Source organism: Xyrauchen texanus, chromosome 10 (genome assembly GCF_025860055.1).
Source record: "Xyrauchen texanus isolate HMW12.3.18 chromosome 10, RBS_HiC_50CHRs, whole genome shotgun sequence".
NCBI classification, from domain to species: domain Eukaryota; kingdom Metazoa; phylum Chordata; class Actinopteri; order Cypriniformes; family Catostomidae; genus Xyrauchen; species Xyrauchen texanus.
This window is the reverse complement of record NC_068285.1, coordinates 10607634-10632990: the sequence shown is the minus strand read 5'-3', so window position 1 is coordinate 10632990 and position 25357 is coordinate 10607634. Positions and strand designations below refer to the sequence as shown.

Below are 25357 nucleotides of genomic sequence, written 5' to 3'. Positions count from 1 at the left end.
TTTTGTAATTATCTAACTGCCACATTTATCATCATATCTGTGTTTTGAAGCTGTTCAGCACTGCAGCTACAGTATTTGTTGATATATACATTTTGAACCAAAATGCGCATAATAATGCAGCACTCATATCTTATTTGATTTTTCTGAGTTACAGTGGGTGTAGTTTGAATGACAGGGGCTGGGGTTAGACATCAAGTCCAGCCCCTTACAAAGATGGGGGGCTGGTAGGGTATAAAATGTATTTTGGTGCTCAGTCAAGCATAAGGAAGTGAAAAGCAAGTTTGCTGGTTGCTTTATGTTTGCTGCAGGGTTCTCCACATAGACCTGAGCTAAAGATGTTGTCAAGGTAAGACAATAATGTCATTGGAATTCATAGTCTTGTTGTAAATGGACCCCATAAATTATAGGTGACCAATTGATAACTTATAATTGATCCTTTATAAATATTTATCAAGCATACGTAGATGATTATGGCATGAAAATAGAGTTGTGTTGGATTTGAAAGAATCATGTTATGTTAATATGTATTTTAATATATGAGACCCAGTTTGACAGACATAAGAAGGTTTTTGCTTTATTAAATGTTAATGTTAAGAGGATGGTTTTGACATTGTTTACTGATATGTGTATATATATATATATATATATATATATATATATATATATATATATATATATATATATATATATATATTAAAATTATGAAGATAATTGTTTGGTTATGGTTGTGTGACATTTCAACATGACTTTAACTAGTCTTTATGAAACCCACATGATGAATTTGTTTTTTTATTTTTCAGTTCAAATAATATTATTAGCAATGCATTTTTTTAGAGAATTGTGGGAATTGTTTTTATAGTCATTTTTAGAGTTATTGGGGGGGGACGTCTAAATTGGATATTCCATGTGCACTACGTGTGATATACATAGCTAGTGTAGATTTGCACACATTGAAAGCTTCCCATTGGTTAATCTAGCATGTTATCATATTGCTTTCACAGAAAACTTGTAATTGCTTCAGTGGCTGTTGTCTTGTTGGCGTCCACTGTATCAACTGCTCCTGTTGAAGGTACGACTTCTATTTCCAAAGGACTGTATTTACATGTAACACACAAGTCCCCCCATAACCTTAAAGTGATAGTTCGCCCAACAATTGACATTCTGCCTCATATTGTTCCAAACCCATTTGACTTTCTTTCTTCCATGGAACAGTAAAATAAGATGTTAAGCAGAATGACAGCCTCAGTCACCATTCACTTTCATTCTATGGGAAAAAAAGATGAATACTTTTTCTGGACAGATAAGGAGCCGGAGGAGAATGACTTTGAGGCTGAAGAGGGGGAAGAAGAACTGTCTGAGGAGGAAGAGGGTAGGAGATGAAGGTCTTTTATCAGATATTTCATCAACGTACTGACGAGAGCCAACGATACCACCACAAGATGCTTCGGCATATTAACTTCCATTCCACCTAACACAATTTATCCTGCAAAAAAGATCAAATGAGCAGATAATACTGAGATTATGAAGACTAAACTGGAGCTATAAAGTTCATCATAAACTGTAATAAATATGTGGCCTGTGTCTTTTTCCCTAGATTGATTCTCTTTTAATCCTTTTTTAAATAATCTGTTGAACATCATAAAGGCAATTAATAACACCTTTACCATAAATGCATAAAAGTTGTTTAAACAACACAACTGAAAGATTTTAAGACAAAACAAGAGAAGAACCAAATCTTAGAGAGAGGAGAAGGGCAGAACAAGGGAGCATTTCGTATAAACTCTATCGATTTTCCCTTTTTTTTCAGATGATGATGACTCCAAAGGTCAGCATATGAAGGGTGGGTGACAAGTTCACAACTTACCATCATTGTGCAAAACCTCAGTCATCTAATGATCACATAATGAGATATAATCAACCTAGCAATTATATAAACATTTTGATTTTGACAATCAGACATAATCAGACATTGCACTTACAAAACAGTGCCATGGTATTACTTGGTGATAGTGTCTGTTCTTTTTTTATGGACATGGTACCATGGTAATAGCATGTTTTTGAGACATGACCATGATGGTATTACCTATGAAAATCATACTGTATCGTGGTATATCAAAATAACATGGTATCACTTATGGTATCAAATGTGAAATGTTCTTGGACATGGTACAATGGTGATACCATTTGTTTTGGACACAACTATTTTCAATTTTCATACTTTGAAGTACAATGGAGAATAATGTAAATTATATGTCATATAATTATGCGAATCATACATTATGGTATTTTGTGGTGTATCTTTTTTTTTTTTGCACATAGTACCATGGTAATACATGTATTTGAACATACCATAATAGTCTTTCAGTTACTTAGGATTACCATGGTATATATCAAAGTAAATGGCTTTTTGACCTGGTAACATGGTAATGCATGTATTTGAACATACCATAATAGTCTTTCAGTTACTTAGGATTACCATGGTATATATCAAAGTAAATGGCTTTTTGACCTGGTAACATGGTAATACATGTATTTGAACATACCATAATAGTCTTTCAGTTACTTAGGAGTACCATGGTATATATCAAAGTAAATGGCTTTTTGACCTGGTAACATGGTAATACATGTATTTGAACATACCATAATAGTCTTTCAGTTACTTAGGAGTACCATGGTATATATCAAAGTAAATGGCTTTTTGACCTGGTAACATGGTAATACATGTATTTGAACATACCATAATAGTCTTTCAGTTACTTAGGAGTACCATGGTATATATCAAAGTAAATGGCTTTTTGACCTGGTAACATGGTAATACATGTATTTGAACATACCATAATAGTCTTTCAGTTACTTAGGAGTACCATGGTATATATCAAAGTAAATGGCTTTTTGACCTGGTAACATGGTAATACATGTATTTGAACATACCATAATAGTCTTTCAGTTACTTAGGATTACCATGGTATATATCAAAGTAAATGGCTTTTGACCTGGTAACATGGTAATACATGTATTTGAACATACCATAATAGTCTTTCAGTTACTTAGGAGTACCATGGTATATATCAAAGTAAATGGCTTTTTGACCTGGTAACATGGTAATACATGTATTTGAACATACCATAATAGTCTTTCAGTTACTTAGGATTACCATGGTATATATCAAAGTAAATGGCTTTTTGACCTGGTAACATGGTAATACATGTATTTGAACATACCATAATAGTCTTTCAGTTACTTAGGATTACCATGGTATATATCAAAGTAAATGGCTTTTTGACCTGGTAACATGGTAATACATGTTTTTGAACATACCATAATAGTCTTTCAGTTACTTAGGGGTACCATGGTATATATCAAAATAAATGGCTTTTTGACCTGGTAACATGGTAATACATGTATTTGAACATACCATAATAGTCTTTCAGTTACTTAGGGGTACCATGGTATATATCAAAGTAAATGGCTTTTTGACCTGGTAACATGGTAATACATGTATTTGAACATACCATAATAGTCTTTCAGTTACTTAGGAGTACCATGGTATATATCAAAGTAAATGGCTTTTTGACCTGGTAACATGGTAATACATGTATTTGAACATACCATAATAGTCTTTCAGTTACTTAGGAGTACCATGGTATATATCAAAGTAAATGGCTTTTTGACCTGGTAACATGGTAATACATGTATTTGAACATACCATAATAGTCTTTCAGTTACTTAGGATTACCATGGTATATATCAAAATAAAAGGCTTTTTGACCTGGTAACATGGTAATACATGTATTTGAACATACCATAATAGTCTTTCAGTTACTTAGGAGTACCATGGTATATATCAAAATAAAAGGCTTTTTGACCTGGTAACATGGTAATACATGTATTTGAACATACCATAATAGTCTTTCAGTTACTTAGGAGTACCATGGTATATATCAAAGTAAATGGCTTTTTGACCTGGTAACATGGTAATACATGTATTTGAACATACCATAATAGTCTTTCAGTTACTTAGGATTACCATGGTATATATCAAAGTAAATGGCTTTTTGACCTGGTAACATGGTAATACATGTATTTGAACATACCATAATAGTCTTTCAGTTACTTAGGATTACCATGGTATATATCAAAGTAAATGGCTTTTTGACCTGGTAACATGGTAATACATGTATTTGAACATACCATAATAGTCTTTCAGTTACTTAGGAGTACCATGGTATATATCAAAGTAAATGGCTTTTTGACCTGGTAACATGGTAATACATGTATTTGAACATACCATAATAGTCTTTCAGTTACTTAGGATTACCATGGTATATATCAAAGTAAATGGCTTTTTGACCTGGTAACATGGTAATACATGTATTTGAACATACCATAATAGTCTTTCAGTTACTTAGGAGTACCATGGTATATATCAAAGTAAATGGCTTTTTGACCTGGTAACATGGTAATACATGTATTTGAACATACCATAATAGTCTTTCAGTTACTTAGGATTACCATGGTATATATCAAAGTAAATGGCTTTTTGACCTGGTAACATGGTAATACATGTTTTTGAACATACCATAATAGTCTTTCAGTTACTTAGGATTACCATGATATATATCAAAGTAAATGGCTTTTTGACATGGTACTATGGTAATACGTGTATTTGAACATACCATAATAGTCCTTCAGTTACCAGACCTGGTACCATGGTAATGTCATGGGATGCTGTGAGGGATAGACTTACCATCTCTTCTTGGCAAGTATTCTATACAGCTGTATAAAGCTCCTAAACCACATCTAATTTTCCACAACTCATGTTGTCTGGAGTTTTTTCAACGTTTTGTTCGCAAAATGATTCAAAAACACTTTAAACTGCAGTAAAGCCCATTGAAGAGATGCAGTATATCCCTCAAAGTCTCGTTGTCATTGCCGCCAAAAATCAAAGATGTCACTGCTGTGAATAAGGTCAATGATTTGTTCATTGGATAAAGGACCACGGTAATACAATGTTTTTCAACATCATTACGAGCTTTCTTAGTTATGTATGAGGAATGTGGTATTTATCAAAGTACCATGGTATTATCATATGTTTGTTTTGTTTTTTGACATGGTACCATGGTAATATTGTGATTTTGAATGTGTCTGTGGTGAGTACCACATAATATCATTGTATAAGAATATGGAAACCATACAGTACCGTGGCATACATCAAAGTACCATGGAATTTTGTTGTGTATTACATGGTTTTTTGGCAGGGGACTAAAAACAAACAAAAACAAATATTACTGTTTGTTTTACTACTGTTGAGTTTCCAAAGACTCCTTTCCAAATGGTAACCGTTTAGGATGAAATAAGAGAACAGTTAATAACGTTCTTTTATAACGACGGTACTCTGCACTAAGGGGTCGGTGAAATACCAATTGTAGTGTTGCCAGATCTCACATGACAAACAAGCAACCCGGTCTGGAAAAACAAGCCCAAATTAAGCCAATTTCCTCACCAAAATAAGCGAAAATAAGCAATCAAACGCTTACTTGTGTGGTGTAATCTAAACATGCATACAGTTAATTAACAGTTAAGTATCATTTTAATTACAGATCTGCTTCACAGCATCAAAACTATATTAATGCATCATATCTCACAATAGTTCAGTGAAGTCATGGAAACAACTGCGATATGTGCTTTTTTACCTCTAATAATGTTTTCCTTGTATCTGTATTAGCCGTGCATGTACAGTATATGTAGCAACTACACATAGTTGTTAAAAAGGTCTTCCTTCACAGAATGCATCATTCACAATGAGCATTTAGACAAAGAAATGTGTGATGCAGCAATTTCCTTCAGGATCAAAGCACAGGTTTCACTTTTATGGGCAACATGAAGTGGTGCCGTTCTAAAACATTACTGAGATAAACCCTTTTAACTACCATGTATTCTTTAAAGTATATATGATTACCATGTAAATACAATGGCATATGAATACGGTAACCGTACAGAACCATTATATATGTCAGGATACCAGGGTGTTTCCATCTAATACCATCAGTTTACAATGACCATGGCACTTCTTATGTGCTATAATGTAACATAAACTAAGGCGTGAAGACTAGGGGCTTATTTTATTAATGAATGAATTTGGAACGAAGATTTCCAAGGAGTCGTGCTGACAACAAAAATAACTCATAAAATCAAATCTAACAAGTTCTAAGCTGTACATAAAGGCTGATAACTGTTTTAAAACACTTCAAATGTATTTGACTAGTATGCAAAATTCCTTAATCATATATCAAAATAGTGTTTTTCCTCTCTGTAGGAGAGTAGATCGATTGAGAAGTGGTCTCTCAGAATCGTATGTTTATTGTCTTACAAAATTGGTAAGAATCTCTCTCTTTCTTTCCCATAAGGAGCTGGATCGCATACGGTGACTGCAGCACCCAAAGGCTTGGGTAAGGTGAAGCTAATCCTCTTTAGAGCTGGGGCAGAGAACACTGAACTGGAAAACAGTTCACTGGGTGCACCTTACTCAGTAAGCAAAGTCAGTCAGTCGTTAATCTGGTTTAGGCAGCAGGTACGTGGGGATTTTGCCATGGAGGCTGAATGGCATTGCTTGATTTATTAATAAACCTGGACAGATGAACCATCAGCCACCTCAGGTGCATACAGTGGGGTTTGATAAGTCTGAGTTCACTTTGAAAATCTGGGATTCAAACTCTCTAAACCTTGAAATAAACAGTTAGTTTTAGTGTCACTCAAATGGAAGAACATGTGTCACATTGACGATGTTAAAATCAACCTGGTCTCATAATCATGTTACTATACCTACATTTTTGCAATACAATTTGGTGGCTCATTGAAATGAACATTAGAGGCACTAAAACATTTAACTTTTAACTTTTATTCACTTAAACGGCAGATTATCAGTCCATAATCACATACTTTTCGCCCTGTTCCTCACACACTGCCAAGTTGTGATATCTAAAGTCGTCGACTTTTGTACATTTGTACATTAGCGTAACATTACCTACTACTTTAAAAGGTTTGTTCAAAAGCGATGAAATTGCATGGTAGCTCAACTGATAGAGCGTTGCACATGCAATGCAAATGACCAGAGTAAGAGTCCTGAAGAGCGGGCACGTGAGCTGAAAGTGTCAGAAGCATTGCAAAATGACGTGGCTTTCAGCCATTGTGTTTTTCATCTCTAATTGACTTTTTCTGAGACTATTAGTTAGGTTTAGGTGTAAGGTTTAGGGTTGAAAAGTAGATTCTGTTGCTTTAAAACTCAATAGAGCCTTATAAACCTCATCTGTTAAGAAGAACATTTAAGTCGCTTTTAGCGCCACGCAGTGGACATTTGTGGCAGGGCGGAGGGCGGGGCCGGGTCGTGATTATCAGTCCCTTATCAGGCTAATCAAGCCGGTTCTCGCTTCCTCCTTCCCATTGAACCCCTTTACACTGGTGCCGAAATCCGGGATGGAGGAGGGATACGCCATAGTAGAGTTCTCGCCACTACCGTCCACCCCAACGGAGCAGCCGCGGCCATCTGCCGGGGGACGAGGAGCCTTCCAAACGCGAGGGGAGAAGGGGCTCGCTGCCGACCGTCTGGAGCGGGAGAACCACTGCCATGGGCGGGGGAGACCCCTTCTCCCCTCGTGGTTAGCAGCCATTGTCCGCTTCTATGCGGCCGGGCTCCTCGTCCCCCGGCAGATGGCCGCGGCTGCTCCGTTGGGGTGGACGGTAGTGGCGAGAACTCTACTACGGCGTATCCCTCCTCCATCCCGGATTTCGGCACCAGTGTAAAGGGGTTCAACTGGAAGGAGGACGAGAACCGGCTTGATTAGCCTGATAAGAGACCGGGTGTGTATAATCACGACCCGACCCCGCCCTGCGCCCTGCCACAACATTTTACTTTGGAAATGCCGCAATACGCGTAAAGAGCAACGTAATATCATTTTGCTAAAATTTCGCCAGACACGTGTAATTTTGTTTTTCTTCAATGTAAGTTTCCCTCAAATTAATATACTGATCATAGGATTTGTACAAAATGTTTTTAAATAATTTTTTTAAATAAATTATATTAAATTATTAGGTAAAAATAAGTATTTTCACAAGTGAACTTTTGAACCCCACTGTATGTCCATGGAAAACAGGGGTCTAGCTCAGTGAATGCATATTGTGGGCCACATTTTGGTGCCTGGCTTAAACTGAAGGGCTGTTTTTCTCCAAGGTGGTATGACTCCTTTACCTGGCAGCTCTGTTGTTGGCAAATCTCCAAATGGTAAGGAAATTCTCCTGGAAAACCCAAAAACAAGCTCTTAAAAACCTCTTGTGCATTAGCCTCGCATGGTCTTTGTGGCGGAAGGTGAAGTTGTTAAAAGCTCAATGGCTACTTTTCAGGCCTGAAGTCAAAGACACCTTTTGACAAAACCTTTGCTCCTGTTTCCTAGGTCAGAAACTTAATGGTGGCACTCAAACTGGCCAAGTTTGTAAGTGTGAACCTGATCTATCAGGGGCAAAACTTTCACACAAGTCGCACACTACCGTACTATAATACACAGGTCACATAAGCACAACATCAAAGCAAGTGTGAAAGGTAATTTTTATATACAAGAGCTTGTATTTTTGTGATTACAGCGTCAAGCAGCACATCAGCATCTTCAGAAGGATCAAATGGTAATTGTAAACCAATCCAGAAACTCATTGTATGATCAATTGATTTAAAATCAATGGAAAATGGCTCATTTTAGATCATTTGTTTGCAGATGAATCTTGCTCTGATATCTGATTTCTTGCAATGTCATGTCCAGATACATTCTGACGCCACTGTATATCATTGCTGATTCTTTGCTCATCTTTCAAAAGCCAAAGAAAATCTGGAATTGTTTTAAGATGAATGGCAGTGTTTTATTACTGTAGAAACACTGGGCACTCAGTAATAGATGTATGTGATACTTCCTTGTGCGTTACAGGAAGTAATGGTAGAGACGGGTATTCTGACTCAATTCTCATCATGGTAGTGTATTTAATAGTTGGCAGCATGATTTTTCACGGTATTTATTATACTTTCAGGTGGACGTTACAATGGGCAAGATGGGTCGAAATCAGAGATAGCTTCTCCAGGTAACTTATCACTTCTGGCCTAAATGAAAACAGATAGGAAGTGAAATTTAATTATGCATATGGAATGGAAATAATAAATTAAAGGAATATTCAGGGATCAATTCAAGTTAAGCTCAATTTGTGGCATTTTAACTGGCCCCTTCTTTTCTTAAAAAAGCAAACATCGAGGTTACAGAGAGGCACTTACAATGGAAGTGAATGGGGGGGCCAAATTTTGAACGTTAAAATACTCACTTTTTCCAAAGTATAGTCACAAGACATAAACAATATTCATGTAAACATGAATTTAGTGTGATAAAATCACTTACTAACCTTTTCTGTGTAAAGTTATAGCCAATTTTACTACTTTGTTGCCATGACGATGTAATGTCAACATATCTTAAAACCCTAAAATGACCATTTAAACAACTTTACAGCTCAAATAATACATTTTAGAGTTTTAATAGAATAATTTGTGTAAGTGCTTTTTCACATTTCTGCCTTTAAACACTCCAAAAAATCAGCCCCATTGACTTCCATTGTAAGTGCCTCGCTACAACCTTGATTTTTGCTTTTTTAAAGAAAAGGAGGGGTGAGACTAAATTAATTTTGCTAGTAATTAACAGTATGTCACAAATGCTGTTGATTGAGCTTAACTTGATTTGAACCCGTAATATTCCTTTAATATGAAATCATATATTTTTTTAAACATAATAATTTGTAGTTTTCTTTTATAAGTTCATAATATAATATAATATAACTTGGATTTTTTTGTTTAACTATAAACAGTTTAATCTTCATCAGGTGTCGCTGGAGGAGCAGGTGCTAATGGAGGTTCAGGATCTAAAGTCCCTGGTAATGACACTTAAGAATCACATGTAAAACAACTGTTTGATTTGTATGATATTCTGAATAATAATACAAACTTACAACATGAATACTATATGTGTTACGGTCTGTTCAATTTCCATTTCTCTCGGTAAGAGACATTAAATAGTTTGTGTTAAACCGTTGGTTCGTACCTGATCTCATGAAGATTACGTGACTGTGGTGACACTAAATCATATTACGTTAGTACTTGCAGCAGTTCAAAGATGAAATGTCCACTGTGTGGCACTAAATTAAATTAAAGTTTATAATTACCATACCATACCATACCATACCAACTTTATTTGTTAAGCACTTTACAACAACCAAAGTTGACCAAAGTGCTGTACATAAAAATATAGAAAAATATACATAAACATATGTACAATTAATAACCATACAATAAAAACAAAGTAACAAATACAATCAAGTAAATAAAATCGAGTATATAAAATCGACCTCTTACTAGGTGTTAAAAACCACAGAGAAAAGATGGGTTTTAAGAAGGGTTTTAAAAACAGATAAAGAAGAGGCCTGCTTTACATGCAAAGGCAGATCATTCCATAGTCTAGGGGCAGACACAGCAAAGGCACGGTCCCGTCTGAGCTTACGCTTAGTTTTAGGCACAGTCAGGAGCAGGTGATCATCTGACCTGAGAGCGCGGACGGGTTTATAAGAGTGTAGAAGCTCAGAGAGGTATGGCGGGGCAAGACCATTTAAAGATTTAAAAGCAAATAACAGAATTTTAAAATGGATCATAAATTGAATAGGCAGCCAATGTAATGAAGCTAAAATAGGGGAAATGTGCTCATGTTTACGTGTGCCTGTTAAAAGACGTGCTGCTGCATTTTGTACCATCTGGAGACGGGTGATGGAGGACCCACTAACCCCCACATATAGGGAATTTCAATAGTCCAGCCGTGTAGTTACAAAGGCGTGGATTGCAGTTTCAAAATGTTGTCTTGACAGAATTGGCTTTATTTTGGCCAGCTGCCTCAAATGAAAGAAGCTTGATTTGACAACAGCTTTGATGTGACTGTCAAATTTAAGCTCAGGGTCCACTTTAACTCCTAGATTTGTAATGTTAGATTTAATATAGGGTGCCAAGGAGCCCAGATCTACAGGCGGGGTCCCAGTGGTGCCTCCAAAAACCATCACTTCTGTTTTTTTAGCATTAAAATTTAAAACGTTCAGAGCCATCCAGGCCTTTATGTCATCGAGACAATTGAGTAGTTGTCCAACAGAGTTATCATTTTTCTTTTTAAGGGGTACATAAATCTGACTGTCATCTGCATAACAGTGGAATGAAATGCCGTACTTTCTAAGTATGGAACCAAGTGGAAGCAAATACAAAGAGAAAAGTAGAGGGCCGAGGACTGAGCCCTGTGGGACCCCACACAAGAGAGGAGCAGTGGAGGATACAAATTCACCTATGCTGACACAAAAAGTTCGATCCGCTAAATATGACCTAAACCACTCCAGTGCCATGCCACTGATGCCCACCCACTGCCTTAAACGTGAAATCAATATCTCATGATCCACTGTGTCAAATGCAGCAGTTAGATCCAAAAGCACAAGGATAACACAGTCGCCAGAGTCAGTCGTTAAAAAGATATCATTAAAAACTCTTAAAAGAGCGGTTTCGGTGCTGTGCAAGGTTTTAAAGCCGGACTGGAAAACCTCTAGTATATTATGTTCTTCCAAAAAGACCAATAATTGACTGTGCACAATCTTCTCCAGGATTTTTGAAAGGAAGGGCAGTTTGGAAATAGGCCTGAAATTAGCAAGAACTGACGGATCCTGAGCAGGTTTTTTAATCAGAGGTTGAACCACTGCATGTTTCAAAATTTCAGGGACCACACCCGAGGTCAGACTACTGTTTATAAATGCAGCCACAGATGGTCCTACAGTGGGGAAAACCTCCTTAAATAATCGAGGGGGAACAGCATCATTTGGAGAACCCGAGGGCTTCAAGTGACCAACTACCTCCTCTAAAAAGAAAAAGTCACCGGCTCAAAATGATCAAAAACAACCGAGCAAGGGACAGAGATTGAAGGGTCTGAAGCTGAAGGCGCAATTTGAGACCTAATAGAAGTGACCTTATCAATAAAAAAGCAAAGGAAATTTTCACACATAACAGGGGATGCCTCCATACAAGCATTCTGTGGTGCATTTAAAAGTGAGTCAATGGTGTTAAACAAAACACGAGGCTTGCGACTATTTGCCAGAATAATATCTGTGAAATGTTTTCTTTTGGCATCTTTCACAGTTTCCTGGAAATGATGCCAGCAATCCCTTAACATTTGAAGAGACACCTGCAGTTTGTCCTTCTTCCACTTGCGCTCAGCTCTACGGCACTCACGTCTGGCAGCATGAGTCATGTCATTTAACCAGGGCTCAGATTTAGTTTTTGGCTGCCTGGATTTTAATGGAGCCACAGTGTCTAAAACAGTTTGGCAGGTGGAGTGAAACCATGAGCTAAGCTCTTCTGTGTGCAATACAGACTCAGGGGTGATGGTGTGCTGACTGAAAGCAGCCGAGAACTGAGCAGCAGTGGAAGGGTTAATCATGCGACAGCGCCTTGCAGCAGCGCGAGGTTTAAATGTATGACAGGCAAGAGCAGTCTCAAATAATACCGGCATATGGTCAGAAAACACTGCGTCACATATCTCTAGATTAAGAACAGGCAAACCATATGATAAAACAAGATCAAGTGTGTGTCCATGTTCTTGTGTGGGTCCAGACACAGATTGCACAAGATTAAATTAATCAATGAGGTTTAGAAAACCCTTTGTCATTGGCTTATCAGGACAACACACATGAATATTAAAATCCCCAACAATAAGAACACAATCATATTTAAGCATGATTTCAGCCAGAAAATCCGAAAAATAATTTAAAAAGTCCTTATTGTACTTGGGGGGCCGATAGACCACAACACACAACACTGTGTGAGAGCGACCAATCTCAAATAAACTCAGCTCAAAGCTGCTGATTAACTATAATTAACTAATTAACTATTAACGTGTTTGCCCAAAACCTTAAAACTAATCGATAGTTTAGTTCACCCTTGTGTCCAAGGTGAAGTTATCGTCACTGTCATCTCCTATTTTACCCTACATTTATAACCTATAATAGTATTTATATATAGTATTTATAAGGTGGATAGATAGATAGACAGACAGTATTGATTGCACTTATATGTCATTGTGGTGTCGTTACTTTTTTGGGACTTTCAGGATCACAAATTCACAATCCTTATGTGTTGTCAAAATTAATTATGTCATCATCGGCTAAAACGCATGCGTAGATTACTTTACTTCTTGAACGAGCACGCACCCGAGTCCGAGTTGCTTTCACATTCACGTGAATTGCTTTGCAACCGAACTCAGACCACCTCCTACAGGTAGTCTCGGTTTCGGTACCGCGGTGCGCTCCCCAGTCCGCATGACAGCTTTCACATTACCAATTTTTCATGCGAACGTGCTCTGTTTCGAACTAAACTGCCAGTGTGAAAGCACCCTAAGGCTACTTCTAAATTAATCCGGATACATTTGAAAATGGCATTTTCATTTGAAAACGCCCTCCGTCCACACTAGCGTTTTGAAGCGTTTTCCAAAAGTTGCTCATCCACACCATAATGTCTGAAAACGGTTATGTCCCTGTACTGCACATGAGTAAAACGTAAGACGCTTTTACACGCGTAATTTTTGTCAGGCGTTTATTTACTTTCCGCCTCTTTGAAACGTCACGCCAATGTATGGTCTGAAACGTAACTGTCCTCGCTGAACAACAACTGCGAGTAAACATCCCGTCTCCTTTGAAGAAATGTAAGCTGAAGTATGTACAAACTGACATTAATCTTTAACAACGCAATCAAACTGGAGAGTAGCCAAGACAACTGCGATACTACGTCGTCCACCATCTTGTTTTGGACTGAATGGGTCACATGACTAAAAATGCGTCATCGTTTTTGAAAGCATCCGTTTTCACAGACCACACCTCAACGTGAAAACGGCATTTTCAAATGTATCCACTTTTTTGTGCGTTTTCAAAAAGCTCAGTTTTCGCATGTGGACGGAAGGCCAAAACGGAGAGAAAAAGACGCGTTTTCAAACGAAAACGTATTAGTGTGGACAAGGCCTAAAAGTCATTGTTGTTATAGCACCTCTAGTGTTCATTTCACTAGGAAACTGTGCGATATGTACAACGAGCCACCTAAAAATAATTTTGCAAAAGTGTAGGGGATTCTAAAAGACTAGGCTGTTTGGTTCAATTATAAAAAAAAAAATTATCCATAACATGTTCATTTGTGTATCCATATATCTTCATTTATATTCATATTATACTTTAAAATAGTCAAACGCACTTGTTTATCCTTTATGCAAATCATAATGGGGTGTCTCTGTCAATCTCATAGTGTCATCAGGTCAAGGGTCATCCGGCCACATATCACCAGGTCATGTGTCATCGATGTCGTCAAGCCACGCATTTGATCGACCTTCAGCAGGACAGACGTCAGGTGGTGTGGGTGTAGTTTCCTCTGAGGTCCAATCACAGCCATCAGGTATTCAAACAATTTTGAGGATAAACCATCAATACAATCACACTGAGTGAGCCCTTTTGTCATTATAAACCTTATTTTAGTCAAATTCAATACAAAACAATATTAAAAGTGATCCTATTAATATTTTGTAGAGGTCGACCGATATATATTTATGTCTTATATCTGCAAAAATGAATGCCAATAGTTGCATTCAGGGTTTTTTGTATTATTATTATTCATCTATTTTCGCCATTGTGGGGTTCTACAGTAAAACAGCGGCCTCTAGGGGTGAAATAAAAACAATCACAGACTCCCCGTGGAGTTTGTTGTGCCACATGACTGCTACTATTGATGAAATACTGCTCATTCAGTATTAATTCATCTCTGACAACGTTTACTTTATAGTGTTTATATTGTAATACATTGTGGATGTGTCACGTCATTCTTATGTTTTCCCCCAAGGACTCTTATTTTGAATTTTTGTATCTTCCTCTGTTATGTCTGTCTTCCTCTCCATGTCCCTAATTGTATCCCAGGTCTTCCTCGTCTTCTTGTTAGCCCATGTAAATCAAATCAAATAAAATCACTTCATTGTCGCTCAACCATATGCACAAGTGCAACAGTGGGTGAAAGTCGTGGGTGCAGTTCAGAGCAACATAGCAGTCATGACAGTGATGAGACATATATATCAAAATAAGAGGCCTTAGACAAAACTGTAGGCAAGCAGAGAGAAAATGGAAGAAAAATAAGTTACAAATTTACTATGATATTTTTAAAGAAGCGTTAAAAACTTTTCAGAGGACTGTAAAATTAGCCAAATCAAAATATTTTGTTGAGATAATAGAAAAAAATGGTAACAATCCGAGGACATTATTTAAGATTATAAATAGAGTTTTAAACCCTCCCATATTAAATCTCAATCCGACCCCATTGATATGTGAGAATTTTCTTATTTCATTTAAAACAAAGATTGAGAATCTTAGAGGAATTATCCCACAAATGAACAATGACGTTTTAAACTTTTTCACACAGACTACAGTTTTTAATCAATTTGAACTCATTACTTTTCAGCGGCTACGGAAATTGTAAGCAACCTGAAACCTACCGGGTCAGCTATAGACATGGTTCCTCCTTGGTTCCTGAAAGAAAATTTTGAGGCTGTTGGACCTAGTATTATTCAGATTGTGAATAAAAGTTTAGATACAGGTATTTTTCCTAACATGCTGAAACAGGCTTTTGTGCAACCAGTGCTAAAAAAACAAATTTAGATCCAACTGACTTGAATCATTTTAGACCGGTCTCGCATCTCTCATTTATGTCAAAAATTTTAGAAAAAGTGGTGCTCAATCAATTACAGGTTTATTTAGAACAGAATAAGATTGGTGAAGTTTACCAGTCTGGTTTTAAGAGGCTTCATTCTACAGAGACTGCCCTTGTAAAAGTGTTCAATGATTTATTGATGACAGTGGATTCTGGTGATTCAGCAGTGTTAGTTTTATTAGATTTAACCGCAGCCTTTGATACAATAGATCACGCTGTGTTGCTGTCGTGACTAGAGGAATATGTAGGGATTCAGGGAAGGCCCTAAATTGGTTTAGGTCATACCTGACTGAGAGAAGCATGGCAGTGAAATTCGGCCAGTATACATCAAGTTCTACACCACTGATATGCGGTGTGCCACAAGGCTCTATCCTGGCCCCAACACTTTTTTCACTCTACATGCTGCCGTTGGGAGATATTTTTAGGAGGTATGACATTGCATTTCATTGCTATGCAGATGACTTGCAAATATACTTACCATTAAGAAACGGAAGTAGCCTGGAGCCTCTAATGTCCTGCCTGTCTGAACTTAAATCATGGTTGGCCTCTAACTTTCTATATCTTAATGAAAATAAGACTGAGATTGTAGTATGCGAGTCCAGAAGAACAAGGAGCTCAGTGGAGTTAAATTTCGGTCCACTATCAATACATGTTAAAGAACGTGTTAAAAACTTGGGTGTTTACATCGATAGCTCTCTGAAGCTAAATGCACAGATAAATCATGTAGTGAAGACAAGTTTCTTTCACTTAAGAAACTTGGCGAAGATGAAATCGTGTTTGACGTATAAGAGCCTTGAAATTGCTATCCACGCGCTTATATCGTCAAGACTTGATTATTGTAACTCTTTATATAAGGGTATTAGTCAAGCTTCTATTCTACGGCTGCAAAAGGTCCAAAATGCGGCAGCGAGATTATTATTGAATATTAAAAAGCGAGAACATATCACTCCCTCTTTGATCGCTCTACATTGGCTTCCTGTACAATATAGAATTGATTTTAAACTTCTTTTATTGGTGTATAAATCACTCCATGAGCTTACACCGACTTATTTATCAGCTCTGTTAATAGAGTATCAAGCAGGAAGAACCTTGAGATCTTCAACTCAAAAGTTGCTGAAAATTCCACGGACTAAGTTAAGCCAGAAAGGGGATCGGGCTTTTGCAGTAGTAGCGCCAAGACTTTGGAATAGTTTGCCATCATATGTTAGGGATGCTAACTCTGTACATGTTTTTAAAGTACAACTTAAGACATATCTGTTTGCCATGGCTTATTAGGTCTTAAATGTTTTTCTTTTTATTTATTATTCTATTACTATTGTAGTATATTTCTATTTTTATTTTTCAGTGAGAATGTAAAGCACATTGGTCAACTTGTGTTGTTTTAATAGTGCTATATAAATAAAGGTGACATTGACATTGACATCAATTTACAATAAACATCAGATTTACATGTATATATATCCTCTCTTGTTCTTTGTTCCTGCATCGGTTCTTGTTTGTATGTTGTGCGTTATTAGCCAGCACACTGCTGTAGAGTTTGTGTCACTTTCTTTTTTGTATGTTTACCTTCATCCTTGTATCCTCTTTTGTTTACAATTAAAATTCTGCGTTTGGATCCTCACTCTCTCGTCTCTTCCCTTCACAAGCCGTGATAGAAGAACCAACCTTACATTATGGATCCAGCAGAACAAATCGGGAAACTTTCCCATGGGTCCACTCCTGCAGTGTAGTACTGCTCCATTTTTTTGGAAGCTGGCCACTAAACTGAACTGGCATGTGAGATCCCTCAGAACCATTTTCTGGTTTGTACTTAATGACCCTGTGAGGAAGCTGGTCCCTTTAGACTGATCATCTGTCTCTTCAGGATTTTATCATTAAAATCATAAGGGCTGACGTTCTGCTCTCTACTCTGGGGATCCCGCAGACCCCCTCGATGGAGGCCCCTCTGCTCCGCACTCCGGTGGTCCTGGAGACCCCCTTGATGGAGGCCCCTCTGCTCCGCACTCCGGTGGTCCTGGAGACCCCCTCGATGGTGGCCCCTTTGCTCCGCACTCCGTTGGTCCTGGAGACCCCTCGATGGTGGCCCCTCTGCTCCTCACTCCGGTGGTCCTGGAGACCCCCTTGATGGAGGCCCCTCTGCTCCGCACTCCGGTGGTCCTGGAGACCCCCTCGATGGTGGCCCCTCTGCTCCTCACTCCGGTGGTCCTGGAGACCCCCTTGATGGAGGCCCCTCTTCTCCTCGCTCCGGTGGTCCTGGAGACCCCCTCGATGGTGGCCCCTCTGCTCCTCACTCCGGTGGTCCTGGAGACCCCCTTGATGGAGGCCCCTCTTCTCCTCGCTCCGGTGGTCCTGGAGACCCCCTCGATGGTGGCCCCTCTGCTCCTCACTCCGGTGGTCCTGGAGACCCCCTTGATGGAGGCCCCTCTTCTCCTCGCTCCGGTGGTCCTGGAGACCCCCTCGATGGAGGCCCCTCTGCTCCTCGCTCCAGTAGACCCCCTCAATGGAGGCCCCTCTGCTCCTTGCTCTGGTGGTCACAGAGTCCCCCTCGATGGAGGCCACTCTACTCCTAGCTCGGGTAGTCACAGAGACCCCCTTGATGGAGGCCCCTCTGCTCCTAGCTCCGGTAGTCGCAGAGACCCCCTCTACAGAGGTCCCTCTGCTCCTAGTTCCGGTGGTTCCGTAGACCCTCTCGACAGAGGCCCTTCTGCTTCACGCTCCAACTCCAGCGGTGCCGCCTGCTCCTCTAGCGGCTCCACCTCCTGAGCCTCCTGTGGCTCCACCCCCTGCAACTCCATTCCCTGAGACTCATGAGGCTCTGTCTCCTTCGCCCCCTGAGTCTCTGCTTCCTGCAGCTCCACCTCCTGAACCTCCTGTGGCTCTGCCTCCTGTGGCTCCACCCCCTTTGACTCCATTCCCTGAGACACGTGCAGCTCCGTCTCCTCCGCCCCCTGAGCCTATGCCTCTTGCGGTTCCGCCCACTGAGCCTTTTCTTCTGAGCCCTGGACTACTGTCATATATCTTTTTAAGGGGGAGCTCTGTCACATCATTCTTATGTTTCCCCCAAGGACTCTTGTTTTAAAGAGACTCTTAGTTTAAAGTTTTGTGTCTTTATTTCTGTCTTCCTGTCCATTGCCCTAATTGTATCCGAGGTGTTCCTCATCTTCTTTTTAGCCCATGTGTATATTTACTCTCTTGTTCTTTGTTCCTGCGTCGGTTCTTGTTTATCCTTTATGCAAATCATAATGGGGTGTCTCTGTCAATCTCATAGTGTCATCAGGTCAAGGGTCATCCGGCCACATATCACCAGGTCATGTGTCATCGATGTTGTCAAGCCACGCATTTGATCGACCTTCAGCAGGACAGACGTCAGGTGGTGTGGGTGTAGTTTCCTCTGAGGTCCAATCACAGCCATCAGGTATTCAAACAATTTTGAGGATAAACCATCAATACAATCACACTGAGTGAGCCCTTTTGTCATTATAAACCTTATTTTAGTCAAATTCAATACAAAACAATATTAAAAGTGATCTTATTAATATTTTGTAGAGGTCGACCGATATATGTTCATGTCTTATATCGGCAAATATGAATGCCAATAGTTGCATTCAGGGTTTTTTGTATTATTATTATTCATCTATTTTCGCCATTGTGGGGTTCTACAGTAAAACAGCGGCCTCTAGGGGTGAAATAAAAACAATCACAGACTCCCCGTGGAGTTTGTTGTGCCACATGACTGCTACTATTGATGAAATACTGCTCATTCTGTATTAATTCATCTCTGACAACATTTACTTTATAGTGTTTATATTGTAATACATTGTGGATGTGTCACGTCATTCTTATGTTTTCCCCCAAGGACTCTTATTTTGAATTTTTGTATCTTCCTCTGTTATGTCTGTCTTCCTCTCCATGTCCCTAATTGTATCCAAGGTCTTCCTCGTCTTCTTGTTAGCCCATGTAAATCAAATCAAATAAAATCACTTCATTGTCGCTCAACCATATGCACAAGTGCAACAGTGGGTGAAAGTCGTGGGTGCAGTTCAGAGCAACATAGCACTATAAACATCAGATTTACATGTATATATATCCTCTCTTGTTCTTTGTTCCTGCATCGGTTCTTGTTTGTATGTTGTGCGTTATTAGCCAGCACACTGCTGTAGAGTTTGTGTCACTTTCTTTTTTGTAAGTTTACCTTCATCCTTGTATCCTCTTTTGTTTACAATTAAAGTTCTGCGTTTGGATCCTCACTCTCTCGTCTCTTCCCTTCACAAACCGTGATAGAAGAACCAACCTTACATTATGGATCCAGCAGAACAAATCGGGAAACTTTCCCATGGGTCCACACCTGCAGTGTAGTACTGCTCCATTTTTTTGGAAGCTGGCCACTAAACTGAACTGGCATGTGAGATCCCTCAAAACCATTTTCTGGTTTGTACTTAATGACCCTGTGAGGAAGCTGGTCCCTTTAGACTGATCATCTGTCTCTTCGGGATTTTATCATTAAAATCATAAGGGCTGACGTTCTGCTCTCTACTCTGGGGATCCCGCAGACCCCCTCGATGGAGGCCCCTCTGCTCCGCACTCCGGTGGTCCTGGAGACCCCCTTGATGGAGGCCCCTCTGCTCCGCACTCCGGTGGTCCTGGAGACCCCCTCGATGGTGGCCCCTTTGCTCCGCACTCCGTTGGTCCTGGAGACCCCTCGATGGTGGCCCCTCTGCTCCTCACTCCGGTGGTCCTGGAGACCCCTCGATGGTGGCCCCTCTGCTCCTCACTCCGGTGGTCCTGGAGACCCCCTCGATGGTGGCCCCTCTGCTCCTCACTCCGGTGGTCCTGGAGACCCCCTCGATGGTGGCCCCTCTGCTCCTCACTCCGGTGGTCCTGGAGACCCCCTCGATGGTGGCCTCCTCTGCTACGCACTCCGGTGGTCCTGGAGACCCCCTTGATGGTGGCCCCTCTGCTCCTCGCTCCAGGAGACCCCCTCAATGGAGGCCCCTCTGCTCCTAGCTCTGGTGGTCACAGAGTCCCCCTCGACGGAGGTCCCTCTGCTCCTAGCTTCGGTGATTCCTGTAACCCCCCATTAATGGAGGCCCCTCTGCTCCAAGCTCTGGTGGTCACAGAGTCCCCCTCTACAGAGGTCCCTCTGCTCCTAGCTTTGGTGGTTCCGGTGACCCCCCATCAATGGAGGCCCCTCTGCTCCTAGCTCGGGTAGTCCCAGAGACCCCCTTGATGGAGGCCCCTCTACTCCTGGCTCCAGTAGTCCCAGAGACCCCCTCTACGGAGGTCCCTCTGCTCCTAGTTCCGGTGGTTCCGAAGACCCTCTCGACAGAGGCCCTTCTGCTTCACGCTCCAGCTCTAGCGGCTCCACCTCCTGAGCCTCCTGTGGCTCCACCCCCTGCAACTCCACTCCCTGAGACTCATGCAGCTCTGTCTGCTCCGTCCCCTGAGTCTCTGCCTCCTGCAGCTCCTCCTCCTGAACCTCCTGCATCAGTTCTTGTTTGTATGTGGTGTGTTATAAGCCAGCATACTGCTTTAGACATTTTTGTTACTTTTTTTTCGTATGTTTACCTTCATCGTTAATGTTTACAATTAAAGTTCTGCATTTGGATCCTCACTCTCTCATCTCTTCCATTCACTAACCATGACAAAATTATATTAACAGTGCTTTTTTATTTCCCTTATGTGTTTGTGTAAGTTGGGAACACAAACATTTCAAAATAAGAGTCCTCGTGTATCGCAAGCTTGTTCATAACTGAAGTTCCAACGTTAATCAAATCTTAAATTTTTTTCTTGTTACTATTGAGATTTTGATTGCACAGTGAACTGTTTCTTAATTTTGTACCTCTATGTCTATGCTTGTCACAGCAAGGAAAGACTTTAAATTAACATTCAATAAATCTATTTATTTTAAACTATCTGCCAATTCATCAGTAATCTGCCTTTTCCACCAGCTTAGTTACTGATATTGGCCAAATCCACTATCTGTCGACCTCTAATATTTTGTTGACTTTGTGCTGGCCGATATGGCAGCAGTTTAAGACTTAATACTGACGATCAGTGTGGACACATCACACGAAAAAAAATTCAATCACTATTGGCATTGAAGAAATACAGTTTTCGCATGCATATTTATCACTTGTTTTTTTCAGAGTTATCCTATATTAGGGACATTACAGAGATAATACAAGCAGTATGTGGCTGGTCATGTGATCTCAACATGGCAGCCCCCATAAGGCGACCTGCTAAATGTAAAATAAAATGGCTTTTTCATGTGAGTGTATGTTTGTGTTTAGGGTCATTATCTGCACACACAGATGGCTCGCAATATGAAAATGGTATGTGAATGATAGATCCTCATTATATTGTATCTGACCTGGAGTTAATTACTCATAGCATGATTATTGTACACAATTGTATACAAATAGATTTTGTCCTCTTGCATCAGGTGAAATGGCTGAAGGATCTCAAATCGAGCCTCCAGGTGATGAGCATAAAGGTTTAGTTAATAAAGATTGATTGATTGATGTAATTTGTATCTTTTTAATTCAGAAATCCCAGAGACAGAATCTAATGGTGAGTTTTGTGTTCTGCTAATGTCCAGTAAAGATCTGAGAGATCATGTTGTCACTCTGCGAATGATTCAGTCAATTTAACAGTTTCCTCTCACAGGTAATGGACACAAACAGCTAATGAATGGAGGAGATACAGGATTCACAGGTGGGTTTACTGACTGACAGTGACTGTATGTAAACAGATTAAAAGTAATAATATTTGACAGTCAGTTTACAGCTCCATTTTAAATCACAATCCCCACTCAGCAGCCCCAAAGAGTAGCTGAACACAAAAGTCACATTAAAATGTCATTTATGCATTACAAGTGCATCTTAAGTGTCTTTTTGGGGTATGTATGTACTGAATTTACTGTACTAATATACAATCTGATAGTACGATATAATATGAAGCATGTGGATTGTAGACTTTGTCAACTGATGAATAAATCAATGAATGTTTATGTATGGTCTGTAAGCATGTTTGTGGACGTTTGCCATTAACTTAACTATAGAGAGTCTGGAAAGTGGCATCATCTTTATCAGCTGTTTTTTATTTAATGCAGGCTTGGATCATTTCATAGAGGGCACATCTCAGATACAAGGAACAGGTATACAAACATGATTTAATATATGACCTGTACAGTGTTGCATAAATGGAAAACCATGTGCTGGAATAAAGTCATTACATAAATAAAAAAGATACTATCAGTTATCATTTCAAACCTAATACAAAAATAATATGTGTGTTATTTGTTTGTGTTTATCAGGTGGTTTTGATTCATTTGGTGCAAGCCCTCACCTGGAAATGACAGGTAGGAACAGTTCATCTATTGCATTTTACCCCTATACGCTTAAAAATAAAGGTTCTTTTTTGAGTCAAAAAGGGTTTGACAGACAACAAAGCACCGATTTTTATTCTAAAATTCTGCTTCGGCATTTTGATCTTTAGGTTGGGCAAATGCTTGTCTCTTCATTGATTGGGGTAGGGGGGCTCCCTTGATTTTTTCGCCATCCAACCGGAACTGGGGGAGCACAAGGAGAAAATAGGGGGGCAGTATTCCCCCTAGTCCCCCTTTAGACCAGGCCAAGTGGTCAACTCAAGAACCCTTAAGAATTAGTTCTAGATTTTGCTGTTAGGTTGCTAAGGTGTTCAGAGTAGATAGCAGAACTGTGGGGTTGCTAGGGCATTCTGGGTGGTTGCCAGGGTGTTGCTAGGTAGTTTTTAAGGTTTGGTCAAATACGTCAACCTAAGTTTGAGCAAAAGTAGCCATGACTAGAGAAAACCACTAAATATAAAACCTTTATTTTTTTAGAAATTGTAAATTCGGTCTGTAATATGAGCACCAGAACACACTGAATAGAATGGGAACCCAATTTTAAAATGAAAGTTCACCTCAAAATGAAAATTCTCTCATCACTTACTCTCATATCATGCCAGGCAGTATGAAAGACCAAAACGTTACTCCTTTTTTACTGTACATCTTTCCATTGCTGTCTCTAGGCATGATCATGATTTCAAACTTGATTACACTTCCTAGTGTTTGGTGCTAGGAAGTGCAATCAAGCTTGAAATCATGATCACCAAGCAGACTGACGATATCAAGATTTATAGTGAAAAAGGAGTTAAGTTTTGTCTGTCTGCTTTTGAAGGCATGGATTAAACCACTTGAGGTATGTGCTTTTGTAGCTGAGATATTCTTCTAAAAATCGTTTTTGTTCAGCATAAGAAAGAAATTCATACACTTCTGGGATGGTATGAGGGTGAGTAAATGAGGAGAAAATTGACAGTTATGGGTAGCGCGCGCACACACAAACACACACACACACACACACACACACACACACACACACACACACAGTAATTTCAGCCATGTGATTCATCTTCTATGTAAATATCTATTGCAGGCATAATAGACCAGTCGAGTCATGACTTCCTCACTGGCTTAATGGGTGAGCATTCCCATGTTCTCATTCATTTGTGGAAGGAATATTGAGTATTATTGCCCAATGTCTGGATAAACTCTGTATGTCGCCCTCTGCAGGTGGAATGGATGACAGCTTTGGTGCAGACACTCAGACAGATGGGTTAGGTATGTTATTAGACCTTTCAGAAACACCCCAGACGTTCTGCCCTCATGCCTAGTAACTGACGCTGTCTCAACAGATCATATGGGACTCGCATTTCATGTGGAATCCACAGGTAAGCATCCACTACCAGTGGTCCATCTTCTAGTGGGCCGCAGACTGTGAATATCTTTCCATTAATCTCATTGGCCTTGTTACAAACAGGACATCTCATACTAGTTTAGATCATTTGATTTATGTTTATGCCCATCCTGTTAAATGGCTCACATATAGGGCTGAGAGCATTCCCTAATCTATCCAGCTGTCATGCCGTACTAATTTTGGGATGTGTGACAGAATACACCAGAAAATGCCAGTTTCTGTTCTGTACCTAATAATTTATTGAAAGATGACTGCTGTGATGACGTTCCTCGCTACTTTTCCTTTCCAGCGCTTGGCTTGGGTCCAGGGCACCCATCTAGTGGCGATCTGGTTAAAGCAGCTCTGCCAGGTAATGGCTGCTGCTCTGTTCTCCTTTAGGTCCTGTAAATTTAGAGTGCCTTTTACCCCAGAAGCCGTTCTCTCACCAGAGCGACTGGTTTATACCAGCACACATATAATAATGTCTGTCAGGTCTGCAGTCTTAGACACAGACTCCAAGGGTGTGTAATGACTATTAGAGATGCTTTTAATGTTACAAGATATCCAGGCATGATATCATACAGACTTCCAAGAGCCTGTATGAATTACACAGACTGGTCACTGAAATTATAACTCAGCCAGACAGACAGACAGACAGATGGACGGATGGATGGAATGATACAGTAGATAGATAGATGGATGGATGGAATGATACAATAAATAGATGGACGGACGGACGGGCGAACGTATTGATACAGTGGATGGATGGATG

The 25357-nt window shown here is 39.7% G+C and overlaps 1 protein-coding gene across 1 annotated transcript in view; it reads left to right on the top strand.

The window, feature by feature from the left end:
* Positions 1 to 262: 262 nt before the first annotated feature.
* Positions 263 to 25357, top strand: part of LOC127650807 (mucin-4-like) — a 29714-nt gene continuing 4619 nt past the window's right edge. The window contains exons 1-20 of the mRNA XM_052136444.1: positions 263 to 346; positions 1002 to 1069; positions 1301 to 1369; positions 1808 to 1840; positions 6408 to 6449; positions 8228 to 8278; positions 9904 to 9954; positions 14387 to 14533; positions 17757 to 18560; positions 19101 to 19247; positions 22123 to 22164; positions 22275 to 22310; positions 22379 to 22402; positions 22499 to 22546; positions 22944 to 22988; positions 23148 to 23192; positions 24286 to 24330; positions 24423 to 24470; positions 24545 to 24580; positions 24854 to 24955. Coding sequence (XP_051992404.1) covers positions 336 to 346; positions 1002 to 1069; positions 1301 to 1369; positions 1808 to 1840; positions 6408 to 6449; positions 8228 to 8278; positions 9904 to 9954; positions 14387 to 14533; positions 17757 to 18560; positions 19101 to 19247; positions 22123 to 22164; positions 22275 to 22310; positions 22379 to 22402; positions 22499 to 22546; positions 22944 to 22988; positions 23148 to 23192; positions 24286 to 24330; positions 24423 to 24470; positions 24545 to 24580; positions 24854 to 24955 — 1894 coding nt within the window. The 5' untranslated portion in view covers positions 263 to 335. The remainder of the gene's footprint in view (positions 347 to 1001; positions 1070 to 1300; positions 1370 to 1807; positions 1841 to 6407; positions 6450 to 8227; positions 8279 to 9903; positions 9955 to 14386; positions 14534 to 17756; positions 18561 to 19100; positions 19248 to 22122; positions 22165 to 22274; positions 22311 to 22378; positions 22403 to 22498; positions 22547 to 22943; positions 22989 to 23147; positions 23193 to 24285; positions 24331 to 24422; positions 24471 to 24544; positions 24581 to 24853; positions 24956 to 25357) is intronic.